At 26.7% G+C, this 16420-nt stretch overlaps 1 protein-coding gene across 2 annotated transcripts in view; it reads right to left on the reverse strand.

Moving 5' to 3' along the window:
- Window positions 1–16420, reverse strand: part of LOC107456462 (5-oxoprolinase) — a 56073-nt gene that overhangs the window by 9593 nt on the left and 30060 nt on the right. For both annotated transcript variants that reach the window (XM_043042841.2, XM_043042839.2), the window contains 8 exons: window positions 13549–13650; window positions 10539–10713; window positions 8674–8783; window positions 7126–7200; window positions 5516–5662; window positions 4675–4809; window positions 2136–2285; window positions 918–992 (listed from right to left, as the gene is read on the reverse strand). In XM_043042841.2, the coding sequence (XP_042898775.1) occupies window positions 918–992; window positions 2136–2285; window positions 4675–4809; window positions 5516–5662; window positions 7126–7200; window positions 8674–8783; window positions 10539–10713; window positions 13549–13650 (969 nt within the window). The remainder of the gene's footprint in view (window positions 1–917; window positions 993–2135; window positions 2286–4674; window positions 4810–5515; window positions 5663–7125; window positions 7201–8673; window positions 8784–10538; window positions 10714–13548; window positions 13651–16420) is intronic.

Consider the following 16420-nt stretch of genomic DNA (forward strand, 5'->3'; position numbering starts at 1 on the left):
GAAATATTTTTTGGGTGCTTAAAAAGTACTTAAAAGGTGCTTATTTTTTGTTGAAAAATCTGGCTACTCACCCTGTAACATAAAAAACTTCAAAAACACGTTTTTCAAATCACGGATTAAAATTTAATAAAAAATGCAATTTAAAAGAAGTATACGTTAAATAAAAAAAAATTCTTTTATTAGTTTCAAAATTAGGTTAGCTATTAACTCCCAAAAGAAGTAATTTCATACTATGAGCCCATTAAAAAATTTAAAATTTAGTTTAAAATTGTAAATTAAATATTTTTAAAATTAGATTTTAATATTTTTGATTGAAGTATCGCTAATTTTAAATGCAACTAAATGTCATTTAAAAAATATTAATTTGAATACAACTCCTAAATTCAGCATTTTAAAAATTCTGCAGTTATTGAATTAATCAATCAAGTTTTTTGTCTTTATAATATTAAAAAGTCCTAAAAATTCTGAAATAAGAAAGCGGGTGGAATGTATAAGATACTTCAATCATTTAGTAGAATTATTTGTGAATAGTTCCACACTTCAACAAATCACAAATTTTTACAATTTGAAATTGTCTATTAATTCTTAATAGATTAGACAAAAGAGCGGAATTTCTTGGATCTATAGAAAAGTGATTTATTAAAACTTTTTAAAAGTTTTGTTGGAAAAATTACAATGTTGATAGGCAATTCTGAAACTAAATTGGCATGAATTTGTTACTTTTCAATCAATCATATTGAGATATATTCCTGAATAAAATATTATGAACATTTTTATATTTGAAAATATTTGTGCATTTTTGTAAGAAAATTTTTTTAAAATTATGTATAATTAAATAAAAATTGAAATACAATATATATATATATATATATATAATTCAAAGATTCAGCTTAAATAAAATAAATAGAAATACCTACAGCTCCTGCACCACCTGCAACTGTTTCATAGTATCCAACAGTTTCATCTCCGAATGTTATATTGTTCATACAACCCTATAAGTGAACATTTGAAATTCATTATTAAAAATACAAAATCTCAAATAAATAAAAAAAATTACAAAATTTTTAAAAAAATAAATAAACCTTAAATCTTTAAACCTAGTGACATTCTCAATTACATTTTTAAAAAAACTAGTTTTATCGCATACAAACTGAGCAAAACATTTACTAATATTCATATTTCAGAAAACATATAACATATTAACTTTTGGGTATTAATTTGTAGCTCACCGAAAACCAAATAATAATACAGTGAAAGCTAGGTTAAATGGATAGTAGGAAGCAGGAATTGAGTGCATTTAAGGGGCCTCATAACCTGCGTCATCCAAATAAAAAGATCAAAAGATGCTGCTATCCAAAATATCTCACATGAGCAATATCATTTTCTTGTCTTTGTAAAAATATAGAAAGGTGAGAGAAGAAAAATTGACTCTTAAGACATGAAATAGCTCAAAAATATTTTTAGTTGTGGATGAGGCAAAAAACTTGCATGTTTTAAAAATTGAAACAACAAATTTTNTTTTTTTTTTTGAAAATTTAATATAGAAAGTTTTTTTTTTTCAAATTTAGAAAAACATTATGCCTGATTTGAAGAGATAGAAAATAACGTTTCAGAGCATAAATGACTGTCTATGTCTGGTTACAGGAATGTCCACTATGTGGAGAGGGTAGAAAATTGTTTATTCATAAAAGATTCAGAGGAAATCAAAAACCCTACCAACCATGTTATGCCAGCCCAAATGGAATTGTAATTTCAACATTTAAGTGTCACTATTACTAAACTGTAGCTGAAGCCATGCAAAAGTGAATACGGACTTCAGTGGGCATATAAAATATGCTTTGCTGTCAAACAAAGCAGTTTTCATGAGGGATTAACCTCACTAATAAGTTAAATAGTGAATCAGAGAGTAAAATGGATATTTAATTAATAAGGTTTTTATTGTAATTATTATTCAAGAGCCTTTTTACTGTTTCTTTATGTAGTTTATAAATAAATGAAGAACATGAAATAAAAAAATGATATATATAGTTTTTACACATTTTATATTAAAAAGTGATGATTATATAAGTGATGATTATATAAAGTGATGATTATATAAAGACATGATTATATAAGTTTAGTTTTTATATACTTACTTGAGAGGCAGCACAAGTTTTGAATGCTTTAAATATGACATCTACCACCCTTTGGGATGTCAATACATTTCCCCCCACAACAGCAGCCGTGTCTGATGGACACAAGATGCTTCCTTCTGGTATCACTATTTTCACTGGAGCCAAACAACCCTATGAATAGGTATTAAAAAACACATTTAAAAATTACAAATTATGAGGATTAAATGTTATTTTGAAAATCTATTATCTATTTAAAAATTATAAAAACATAGGAAACATTGTAGTTATAAAATATTGGATTCTACATTTTCAGTGAGTATATTTTTGTCAATATTATTAGTTTTGAAAAAAAAACTGTAAAATATGGATTATAAATCACAAGGAAAAAAGGAGAGTAAATGAGGAGAGATTTAAAAAAAAAAGAAATTACAGTCGGACTTCTATTTAACGAACTTCCATTTTACGAATTTCTCTATTTTGCGAATTTTTTCGTGGAACCAAGAACATTTTGGAAATTTCTTCGTTAAATAACTTCTAAATAGCGAAGTGAATTTTCTATTTAACGAATTTTTTTTTTGGATCTACTTTCCCCATTTCCCAAAATATTTGAGAAAATTATTAACTAGTTAACGCATTTTATGGGGGAAATAACCTTGAACTGATTTTCGCATCCCCTTAACTTTTAGAGAAAGCAGTAAAATTCCTTTCCCTTTTTGTTTGCATTTCATACAGGAAATGCAATCCCACTAGAAAAGGGGGGAAAGGGTCAAATTCCTTGAATAGGAAATGAGCAGAGAAGATAAAAGGAATGGGTCATCAAAGTGTGTGGTCCCTGGTCCCTTATTGACATGTCCTATTATCTCCACCCCCACTGTTCACTTCCTTTCTAGAAAAACTTTCAACTTTCTCGTTGTTCACTCGGTAGAGCTCCTGTTTTAAGATTGCTGATCAGAGTGCTGCTTGTTGCTTTTCTTACGGCTGCAAAATGTCGAAGCGAAAGTGCCTGACTATTAAAGAAAAAAATTACAAGATAAAGGTGCATCAATTGCAATTTTAATTATTTCTAGTATCCATGAATTTAAAACCTATTCTACGTTGTGTAAGTATTTCAAAAGATGATTTTCTATTTAACGAATTTTCCATATAACGAACTTTTTTTCGGGATTTAGCGACTTCGTTAAATAGAGGTCCGACTGTAATTACCTTACTTGAATATTACTTACACTTTCCTCCTTCCCTTATTCGCAAAACTAAACAAAAACAAACTTTTCATATCTCCTTACGCTCATGTAGAATTTTGATGTCCCCTTATCTGATGAAATATAAATAATTTCTATCGATTTCAATTCAAATTAGTTCTGTTTGGATAATAATAATTAGAGTTCATTTTATTTCTGTTTTTAAAATAAATGCATGTTATATCATCATAAATATTCTGAGATGATTCACTAAAAGAATAAAATATGATTTTTAATATGGTTGAACTTTAATTAATGATTACTACATCTTTTGTTTTCCAGTATGCAACATTTTGTTTTAACAGTCTTTTCAAACGCTTATCACATAATGTTAATGAAATCCTATGGACATTTAAAAAAATATTGAAGTTATTTTCTTTTGAGAAGCAACTTTTGATGCTTATAAGAAGAAATGAAGCTTCGTTACTTTTTGTGAGAAAACGGCTTACATCACAGTCGATGTTTATGCATCAGTTGACAAAAACATTAAAACTTGTGAAGTTGTTGATTCAAGAAATGCTTTTGGAAGCTGAGAAAGTGTAAAGTGATATTGATGATGAAGAAAGAGAAACGGAACCACAATCAATGCCAACATTTGTGGAAGGCCTTAAATCTTTTGACACAATAAGGAATGTATAGAAAATGAACAGATGTTACAAATGTCAAAAATTTACTGTTTTTGCTAAGAATAAAAGAGTGTTGTTCAAACCAAAATTCGTAAATATTTTAAATAAGTACCAATATTTATCTTTCTTTCTTTTTTATAAACATTTTTGAAGTTGGAACATAATTGTTTCAATTAAAATTTTAAATACTTATTTAAAATTTAATAATTTTTATGTCCATTAACTTTCTTAATTATTTTACAGTTTTCATTTTTAATAAAAAATAAAATAAATTCATTGAAAAATAATGAAGACAAAAAAAAAGACGATTTAAACAAGAAAAAAAAATTTACAATTGTAACTAAGATATTACAAAGATATTCCCTAAAAAATTATCAAAAAAATAAAACAAAAATGTACAAGAAATTGCAATTATATCAAAAAAACATATAATACCTTAAATTAGTTAATTTAAGAGGCCATCAAAAATATTTTACATAAAACATTTATACAGAACATATAAAAACTTTAAAACTTTCAAGAAATTTGTATTGCTAAAATAGATTCCATTTAATTTTCTCAGAGATTATAAAACCAAAATAAAACCTTAATATTTTAAAATTGATATTAAAAAAATAACTTAAATAAAACCAAGATTTAGGTAACATACTATTTGATATATTTTGTTATTATAATTGTGAGAGTTAATCTAAGCACCTGATTCAGAGGGACATCGTGACCAACCATGCATCTGAGGCAGTAAATAATGGCTGAAAGAGTAACAGCTCTAGGAGCATTACAATTTCCATATACCTGATACCCTGTACCAGAAAAGTCAAAAACTGCACTGCCCTAAATGGAAACAAAAGTACAAAAAATTAAAAATTAAATGTTTAATAACAATAAAAATTAAGTCCATAAAAGAATACAACATTTTACATAACCTCTCGATTAAGCACTATAATAAGTTTTTGAAAAAGCACTTGTGAAAAAAAGAAAGATCATATAAACTACACTTAAATTAAAACGTAACGTATATCCATGCAATGTCTATAATATGCTGCAGAAAACTTCAATATCAGGCAAACACATGCAATTTAATCTAAAGGGACATGTGAAAATTTTATTTCAAATCTGGATATGGAAAAAGTTGTGGCTTCCAGATTCAAAAGTGAAATTTAAATTTTAACTAATATTGCTAACATTAAAAATTGCGTAATTTCAGAAAAAATTTCAGAATAAAAACATAGAAACACTATACATTGCTGCAATAGTTTTTCTTTATTTATTTAACTTTTAAACCATATTAAAAACAAAATTATACTTTAATTCAGAATAATAAGTATAATACAAAGAAATGCTTTATGATAATATTCGTGATATTTTTTTCCAAATATTACGGTAAAAAGTTGTGAAAAAATAGCTTATATTTTTGAATTATTTCTCGAATTAATATTTTAATTTATCAAGTGAAAAGAAAAACACTCCATTAGTACCTACAATCAAAATTAATTTAAAGTATTCTAAGACTTGATAAAGATTTAATTAGATCACTTACTTTATCAACATCGATATCAATTTTTAAGTTAATGACAGTGCCATCATCCATACAGTCACTAGCTGCCAGTGTTGTAGTACCTCTGGATTTACGAGATGTTTCTCCAATTTCTTTTAACATGTCTCTCACTGCTAACTCAGCATTTTGCTAAAAGATTAAGAATACGTATTCGACCGTTATAAAAAAATTTAATATTTTGTATATTCCTAACTTTATCATATCATAACTGTGTTGTACAAGCATTTTGCTCTCAACTAAAAAAAATATTCAATTTAAGAAACCTGCTGACTTTAAACAAATTTATATTTTACATAATAAATGTAAGCATGTTCAGGAATTGATTAGGGCTTCTAAAATAAAACATTTCAAGAAAACAGCAGGTTGAAACAATAATTTCAATAAAAAAAACAGCACTCACTTTCACAATAAACTAGCTTCAAATGGAAACACAACTTAGCTTCAAATGAAACTCAATAAATAAGATGTATAACTTCAATGGATAAAATTCCATATTATTCTATGCCTTTAGCAATGTTAAAATAAAATAATGAAGAAAAACAATAATTTATTTTATAATTATAAACCTAATAATGCTGATATGTTAACCTTATTTTAAACCATTTACTTTTTCAATGTATTTGCAATAATAATTTATACACACAAGCGCATAACACACCCAAGCGCATAAGTTTTTAAGCGCATTTTTAAGCGTTCACAAGCGCATAAGTTTTTAATTAATTTCAATTCTCGGTGGCTAGTTCTTCCCCTTTGTGGTTCTGTATGAGAAGAAATTTAAGGAAACGTTCAGCCGAAGTGAAAATTCAATTGCCCGAAGTGAAAATTCAACGATTACATTAAAAATGTTTCAAAAATTTTGTCTATGACACAATACAAATACAACGTATGTATTTAGCGGATCGGGGAATTCCCCAGTCATGCGACGAACGAACCAGTACTTCCAACCTTATTTTTACATACTCTTTGGTAGATTGGCCATAGAATATACATACCTATGGTAGGTACCAGAACAGTAAGTGTGCATTCACAACGTAGAATTTTGCGCGTTTTTTTAAGTAAGAACAAACTTATATAAATGGTAAACTTATTGTGTATATTATGTAATTACATGTATAACTATTATTCCATAAAACAACACTATGGAAGCAAGAATTTTCTAAAAAATTTCTGGAGACTTATTAATTAATTATACAACACTTTGATCATATTTAAAATATAATTTTGCAGAAGTAATTCATAAATGTATTGAAAAACTATTTAGATATACATTTTTAGCAAAGAAAAAATTGAGTTATGAGTAATTTTAATAAGATGTAGACATTTTTACATTCAATTTGTCATTAAAGTAATTAAAAGAATTTTAGTAAAAACACTTCTTTTGAAAGTGGAACAAATCTATTCAAATAATCAAAGTTAAACTAACTTCCTATTCGCTTTCTTAAATTACTATATGGCTTGGATATAATTTGGATATTTTCTCTCATTCGGCAACACTTATTGAAAGCAGAAGTACATTTGCAGTTAAACAATCGGGTATATATATGTATGAGTTTAATTGCTTATTTTATGAAATCTAATGGTTTAAACTTTACCTGTATATAAGTCATATAAGATTGCACAACTTCTAAACTGTATTGCTTGATAATTTCATGAACTAAAGTTATACCCTGAAACAAATGATAAAAAATAAATTTATTAAATGCACACTTCAGAAAACTATAATTAATGATGCAGAGGAACACTTCAGAAACTATAATTAGTGATATAATAATGATTCAGAAACTATGATAATTCTTAATTCACTTTTAAGATATTTAAATTAAATTTTACAAAATAACAGTCATAAATAGGAAAGCAGAAAACAAATGCACAGCTCATACAGAAAGAAAATTTTTGTGCAATAATTAAAATAGTTTAACAAGATAAAATTAAAGAAGAAATGTTTAGGAAAACAAAACCAAACTTATATAAAGGAAAAGAAAATTTTTTCAATATTTTCCAAAACAAAAGGAATAAATGGAACAGTCCAAATAAGTATCATAGACATAAATGTTTATGTATGTTAAAATAATTTATCGGAAATTTAAAAAATTACTGTACATGCCCCTTACTGTACTGTACATGTACTGCCCTAAATAGAAAAGTCGTGTTGTTAAAAAACTCCATTAAAGTTTAGAGAGAAGTTTAGAGAGTTTTTTTTCTGCATTTACGTTTTATTCCTACTTGTATTAATACAAAAAGTTTTGTGTCTAATCTCATTTCTTTAACTTTAGCTAAGACGTTGTCTTTAACTTTAGCTAAGGAAAAGATTCTCAAAAGAGAAACACGTGACACTTAATTATAAAAAAAAATAAGAAAGTTAGGCTTTTCTTTTTTTAATTTAAATTTTTACAGTTCATGATCCCTCTTAGATTAAATATAGTCCAGTAGAAAATGAGAACAATTATATTTTCAAAATATATAGGGTGTATATATTTCATGGGCATTTAAAAGCTAATCCATAATGCATTTGCCTATTAAATGTTCAACTACGTACTGTAACCTAACTCAGACAAAAGAGGTATTACATAAAGTATTTCAACAAACAACTTCTTGATGCAACTAACCCGTAACTGCAAAGCAAGGGGAATTTAACTCATGACCACTGAGAATATTTTATGCCAACACTATAGTTAATATGTATTCAAGCTAGATTATCAGGAGGAATATGTATCTCATAAGCCTTCGAAGCCCTATGGGGTTTTTATAAATATTTGTAAACCCCTGCGAAGAAGACAGTATCAGGTTCAGGTTGAGTTCAAAATTTCTTCAGCAAAAAGAACAAATCGGAAAACGAAGCTTTGACAAAAAGCTAAAATCAGAAAAAAGTTTCAACAAAATGCTAAAATGCCATAAAGCTCATGAATACAAAATTTTATATTATTCTAATAGCCTGGATGTTTTCACAATCATTTTGAAAAAGTATTAAAATTTCATTAAATAAGATTTCTTTCAAACACTAAAATCTGTAAATAAGCAACAATGTCTGGTTTCATTTTAGCATTTTCAGATAGTTTTTAAGCATTTTGTTGAAAAGACTGCCATAGCAGACACCTTGCATTCAGAAAAAAAAAATTATTAAAACAGCGTTGTTTTCTTACTTTTCTATTAGCAGCCACTTGAGCACGTAAATCAGAGAGATTATCACTTAAATTTCTGGTTCCGCAGCATCCAGGAAGAAGACCAGGAGCTTTCAGCATTTCAGTCACTTCTAAATTAAAAACAGATCAATTGTATTTTTTTTAAAAAAATACACAAAACAGAAAAGGGTATTCAATTAATGAGTTATCAGTTAAGTTTATTTAAATCAAATTATTAAATTAATTAAATCCAATCAATTAAATCCTTAAATCAAATGAATTAATCCTCTAAAAAATAAACTGAGTTAAAAACCTAAATAAATTCCTCACAATGAGTACCAAATTAAGTATATTTTGTATGGCATACTGAACTATAAGAACAGCATGTGAATTTTCCAGGATGCAGTTCATGATGATAGAAATAATTTTATCAAAATGATATGCACAATAAATATTTTAGGGTTTTTATAAGTGAATTTTAAAAAAAGTCACTTTAGGTGCATGCTAATTGGATAACATAAAATTCTTTAAACTCTGAGGAGCTTCTTTCATTTACTAAAAATTAAAATGTTAAGAAAAGAAAGAAAATTGTACAACTTAAGCCATTTAAGAAAAATTATACTTTCTATATTTTTAATACATTAGAATTCATTTTCAATCAAAATAATTTAAATAACGAAAATTGAACATTTATGTAAATTATGAAACAATGTATTTAAATATAAAACTGCCTAGTAAAATTCTTGTTTTAGCTTTCACACATTTGTCTTTTAGTACATAACATAAGTTAATGTATTGTAAAGAAGAAAAGTTTAAAGAAATTGCCATATATAAAAACAATTTAAGCATAACTTTTTTATTGCTTTTGACAAAAAAGAAAAACAAATATTTCCGTCAGTAAAAAGAAAAAATTATGTTAACAAACTTGTCTAGGATTTACAAAGAGTTAACAGAAAAGGATGTTAAGTTGCTTAGTACCAAAAAAAATTTACTTCACAAAATTTGTATTGTTATTTATGTTCGGTTTCAACAAACAAATAGCTGTAGCAGCTATAAAAAAAATGCAATTTATATTGCATAATATTTATACAAGACATTAGAAAAATATATTCCTTGACATTTGCATTAAAGTTTTATTTTTCCCACGTCACTGAGCCCATAAAGCATATTTTGTACAATTCTACAGTATATCTAAAAACCCACCTTTAAAATGGCACAATATCTTTTGAATAAGTGAACTCTAACAAAAACTTCAATTATTGCAACTCCTAAAAAATGTAAAGTGAAAACAAAGCAATGATTTAATATGTTCAAAGGTAAAAAAATTATTAATAAATGCTGATGAAATTAAAATGTGCTTTAAATATATCTAAACTATAGACTAAGCTCATATAGGATTTAAAGACCTCCTTAAAACCAGTAGCGAACTATCGATGGTACTGTAAGAAACTCTTCCACCACTGTAATAAATATTGAAGCATAAATGTACTATTCTACATTGATGTACATCATTATCAGATAAAACTAAATTATGATAAATTACATCTTTATTACTAATTATATATTTAAAGTGCAGTGTTCATTTAATACATTATAGAACTGCAAAATTTATATATTTTATTTATTTCTCAAATAATAGAAATAAATATAATAAATTAATTAAAACTCTTTCTTGGGTGCATATTTGTCGTATTTCAAATAACAAAAACAGAACAGTATCAGATATTTTGTAAACACTAGCTGTCAGATATACTAAAATCACTTTAATATAGCTGTGAAACAATCTACACAGATTGATACAAATAACTAAACTCGGACTAATATAAGAAAATGAACTTTAAAGGCAGGAAATTACTTCACTAGGCAGAATTACATATCACACAAACCTTCTTCTTGAAATATACCCTCCTTCACAAGCTTGAAAGACACAAAACTTGCTCCTTCTTGAAGTAATGATGTTGAACTGGGAGGCATCGATCCTGGCGTCAGACCTCCAATATCGGCATGATGGCCACGACAAGCAACAAAAAATACAGGTTTAGGCACATTTTCATGAAATACCTTGAACCAATAAAAAACCAATACAGAAGCCATTTGAATAACTTATGTTTGTCAAAAATTATACACAAAATAAATATATTTGCTAGTTACAAGTCAGTCAGGTTAAAAAAACTTAATAAGTAAAATATCTAAAGATTAATAGTAATTGAGATAGGATCGGCGATCTATATAACGACTACCGTGGTCCAGAGGAGAACGAACGTTATATCTTGGGTGCGCAAGAATACAATAAATATTAATTCGTACCTAAAAAAATAACTACATAATTTACACAAAGCAATGCTTTGCTTTATTAAGAATTTGGTGATGAGCAGAAAAAATTTGCATTGATGAAACTTTTTTCTACATTAATATAGTATGCACTCTTTAAAAAATATTTCATTGGTGAAATATGTATTCAAAATTATATACTAGCTTAGGACTGCCATTTTTGTTAAATAATGTATGTCAAGGTAAATGCAAAGACCACTTTCAACTCAAATAAACCACACAAGGGGAATGACATTTAATAAACAATAAATGCAATTTTCAAAGAAGAAAATTAAGATTGATATTGTATCCTTTGAAAACAGAGTTTTAAATGACTACAAATTATGACCACCTAAGACTCAGAATAAAAATTTAAGAGGTCATACCCCCCTCTCTTTTATTCCAGGGGATTCAATGTGTTTTACATTTATTATTTCGTAACATGAAAGAAAATAATGGTTTAAATAATATCTTTGAAACTTTTTCTAAATCAAATTATTCAAATTCAGTGATTATATTGGAACGAGCGGCTTTGTGAAGACATGCTAATGGCATCTATGAAATAGCAAACTAGACTTATGCATCAGTCTTTATAATGGAAGGGTCACTGAAATGGACGATCGTATTAAAGAGCGTAAACTGTACAATAAATTTCAAATCTATGAATATTTACTTTTGCATGCAAGTCATGTAATGCAATTAGGTGCACAAATTATTTTCAATTTTCCTTCAGTTTCTAAAGCTATTTTACAGGAGAAATATAGGGTTTTAATATTAGTTGTTTTGCTCCAACTTTTTGAATTTCCTGATAAATATAAAGCATTAAATATTGAGCATTGTAAACATTTTTGTTTACTGTCACGTTACGATATTATTAGCTGATACTTACTCACTTGTTCATTAATTTCATTAAATTTTAAAATATATGTTATGTTTTAAAAAATTAGCAGAAGATAGAAATGGAAGAATTAGAAGTTAGAAATTGGGAAGTTAGAAATTTCTTAATATGTTCCAAAACTGCATTTATTTCAAAAAATTAGCATTGCTTTTTTAAATATTGATTATATTTGTAATATATAAGTACTAAAATTCATTTTTTAGGTATATTAATATTTATTTGTTTAATACTTAATTAAGATGTTTTGCAGATAATTCCGTATCAAAATGTTATGCTTAAAAAAAAATTGCCAGTTTAGTTTAGTTTGTTTATCTGAAACTTATCTTGCAGACAAACTAAATAGGCCATGTTAATGTTTTTTCAATGCATAATTCTAGTATATAATAGCAAATTTGTAGTTAAAAAAACTCATTGAAAAGTTCAAATATTTCTCAAAACTACATACCAGTCAATTGGTATTATGACATTTATTCAAGATAAATAATGATGTTTGAACGGAAAAAGGTGTGATGTACAGGTTTGGATTCAACTTCTTTTGACAATACATTTTACATTTTTGACAGAATACTTAGAAAGTAGCAAGATATGTACTCTTTCATGCTCAGTGTTTTTCTCTTCAGTTGAAACTAACTATTTCAAGGAAATTTTGTTTGATAAAGTAATGACTTTCAGGGGGCTGTAATACTCTTTTGAGTTTGTAATGATAGAATTAAAATTTATCATCAAAAGGGCTTTTCAGCAATAGTATAGATTATACTTTGTAAAGATTTTTGTTGTCAATAGTTTTCCTTTATGACTCTTATGATTTATTTTACTTCTACGATAAATTTGGTGTTACCAAGTGAATTTTAAAAAAAGTGTGTCCTTTTTTTAGTTTGTCTCATTTGCAAACTTTGCTTTCTCTTACTCCCAAGTCTAAGAGATGCATAATGATACAACAAACAATGGCCCTGTTACAAAGATTTTCTGATTCAGATTTTTGAAGATATAGATATTTGCCAGCTAGAGCTCAATGAACCAGGTGTTTTAACTTATATGGAAAATATAGACGAAAATTACTTAGAACCTGTTATGCCATTCTATGTTTGGGGAATATTATTTTTAAATGTAATAATGGAAAAGAGGAAGTACAAATTGAATCCTATAGTCAAGCACAAATAAAAAAGGAAGAAAAGCCCAATTATAAAATCTAATTAGAAAGTAAAATTTTATGAGACAAATGGAACCCAATTTTTTTTATTGTCTTTAGATGCTTTTTACATGCAATTTTTTTTTAAATTTCAAGTCATTTGGTTTACTCTTTCTCAATTTGGCATTTAACAGTTAAAATGGGAAATGTAAACCACATTGCCATCAAAATGCTAATGATCATTATGACCCCCTTAACCAACAACTGTCTATAGTGGTAGTATTTTACTTTTTTTTTTCATTCATCTAGCATTTATTTTTTAATAGTATTCATTTATGAAACTTATTTAATTTTAGTTTGTCGGTAAGTAACATTTGAAAAGAAAACAGATAATTTACTATACAACCACTGCAAGTTATCTAGAATAATGGATAAACAGACCAAGTAAAAGAAAATATTGCTGGAAATTTTGTGCAACAAATATCACAATTTAAAAATTAAATATGTAACTTAAATCCACAAAATTATAAATGTATACATTATGCTATAAAATACATACAGGAGTGATCACAGTCAAATCAGGAAGATGACTACCACCAGCACATGGATGATTACTTAAAATAACATCCCCGTCATGTATGTTATCTCCCAAATGTCTCATCTATGAGAAATACAAAACAATAGTGCTGAAAAATTCGATCATTTATTTATTACACAATTTTATTTCATAATTAATTGAATTACACTCAATTTGATCCTGTTTATAACTTCTTAAAATTATCACAAAATTAAATAAAATATTCATATATAAAAATATTATTAGTGGAATCAATATATTATAACTAATACATTTTTCACACATTAAGCTCTTAGTAAGTAAACTTATTAATTAAATGTCTCCTCTATAAGATAAAACAATATAACTTAAGTTATGATCATTTATATATTACATGGCTATATTACATGGCTTTATTTCATGATTAAAAATTAATATACACTTAATTTTATCTTGCTTAAAAATTCGTAAAATTATTATATGTTTACATAAAAGAATCATAAATAAAAATGTTAGTAAAATGAAAATATTATAAACAAGGCATTTATACACANTTATTTCATGATTAAAAATTAATATACACTTAATTTTATCTTGCTTAAAAATTCGTAAAATTATTATATGTTTAAATAAAATAATCATAAATATAAATAATGTTAGTAAAATAAAAATATTATAAATAAGGCATTTATACACAATAAGGTTTTAGCATAATATGTTATTTCCTAAATGTTTTGGCCATAACAGATGTAAAACTATAGTAGTGAAAAATCTAATTATTTATACAAATAACACAAGTTTTAGTTAATCGGAATACTGCATAACTTGGGAACTCTCATCATTTGGGGTTGGTGGGTGCGCTTCTTTCATTTCAAACAGTGGATCTAACCATTATAAGGTGCATTTATCAGCAGGTGGATGAGCATTTCAGCTGCTCACAGAAGCAAGTTCTGGAAGATCAAGATCATGTCAATTCTAATCAGCAATTAAATCTGGATAGCAGGGAAAAGCTTTTTCCTAAGACAAGCAATTTTTGATTGCTTAAATAGATCCCAAATCAAGACATGATTGATCGTCAAAATGAAACACAAATTTAGACTTCAAACAAATGAGAGAGAAAAAACAAAATGATGACTTTGAACTACAACTGGACTTGAGAGGATCTTCTGATGGTGAAATAACTTCAACTTGGCCTTGCACTTAAATTCGTAAACAGAATTTGATATGGTTCTTTTCTCTAACTTTGTTTTACCCTTGCCTCTAAACCATTAGCCATTTTTTTAAATGTTAGTACATTTTAGCAGTTTCTGGAATTTGAAACTTAGTTTCTTTCATTGATTTAAATAAAAATTTGGTTTAGGAGTGGACCACGTTGAATACCCCTTGGAGCAGACCATCACAGGAACATCTCTATTATTTATAAAATACTTTTATCTTATAAAAAATTCACACTAAATTTGATTCTGTTAACAATTAAAATTTATTTGTTTGAAATATATTCATACAAATTTGTATATAGAGATAGTAAAATAAAGAAACACAAATAACTCACACAGAATAAGCTCCTAGCAAACACAAACATTTATGAAAACAAATTTCAATTAAAATAAAGCAACATTAAGCAGCAAAGAAAAACTAAAAGGAAATTTTAAAAAATATTGATTTTTTTATTTTACTCATTATAAGATTTAACATCATGAAATATCTTACAAAATATTTGTGTTGCAATACTATTAACAAGCACTTTTATAATTTGATATCAAATAAAAATATTTTATTTAATTAATATTTTATTTAATTTCGTTAAAATTATGAAGAATATCTTATTACGATGTTAAACCCATTTGAGCCTACCATCTTTTTAAAAATGTGATTCCTTTTTTCAAAAAAAGGAAAAAGTGTTTCCTTATTAGTATTTATTTTCCAGAAACATTATAGGGTAAACCAACCAGTGAAGGAACACTACCCAGTGAAGGCACATTTCATATATATTGATTAAAAATAAGAATTTGAAAGTTTCTCTTTAGATTGATTGGTAACAATAGCTTACTGCCAAACAATAGGAAGATATCTAGCGATGTTTTGGATTACCTGGTCAATTATCTGGTGCCTCTGCGTTATTATCTCTGCAACACCTTGTTCTTTGAAAAAACTATAAGGTGAGTGTTTGCATTTATATGTTTGAAGTGGAATTAATTGTATGTAATAGTTTAATTTTTCTCACTGTGAAAAAGAGAATTCAAAATATAGTTATTGAAGTTACATTTTATTTTTTTAAAGCATCATAGCGTAATAAAGTACTGAGATAAGGGGGTGTTTATTCACTGGATCACCGAGCGATGAAAAACCAGTGAAGGAACAAGTGTTCCTTTACTGGGTTTTTTTCTAAGTTAATGAAAATAAAAGATAAACTTTAATTTTCTTGTACCTTTAGTGATGTTCTGCATCAAAAGTATGTTAAAAATACGAAAAACTATTTCTAACCAGTGAGGGAAAAGGCATGTTCCTTTACTGGGCATAGATTTCCCAGTGAATGAACAGTATGTGTTAATATGTTGACACTTTAATTTTCAATTCATGATTACAAAAAAAAAGTTAACATTTTCCAAGTATTTATATGTTATAATTTCAAGAATAAGCTTGCTTTTAAATATTTTTATGGCTTATAAATTTATAAAGAGCATTAAAAAATAACCAAAATTAAGTGTTCCTTTACTGGGTGTTCATTCACTGGTAAGAGCTGTTCCTTCACTTGGTCTTCTTACTACTTGTTATTTGAACCTCCAAAACTTTAAAACAATATTATGTAAGTTCTCTACAATTTTTTTGCATAATTTGCAATTAGTAACAAATATGTTGACACTGTCATTTAACT

The sequence above is a fragment of the Parasteatoda tepidariorum genome, chromosome 4, assembly GCF_043381705.1.
Source record: "Parasteatoda tepidariorum isolate YZ-2023 chromosome 4, CAS_Ptep_4.0, whole genome shotgun sequence".
NCBI classification, from domain to species: Eukaryota; Metazoa; Arthropoda; class Arachnida; order Araneae; family Theridiidae; genus Parasteatoda; species Parasteatoda tepidariorum.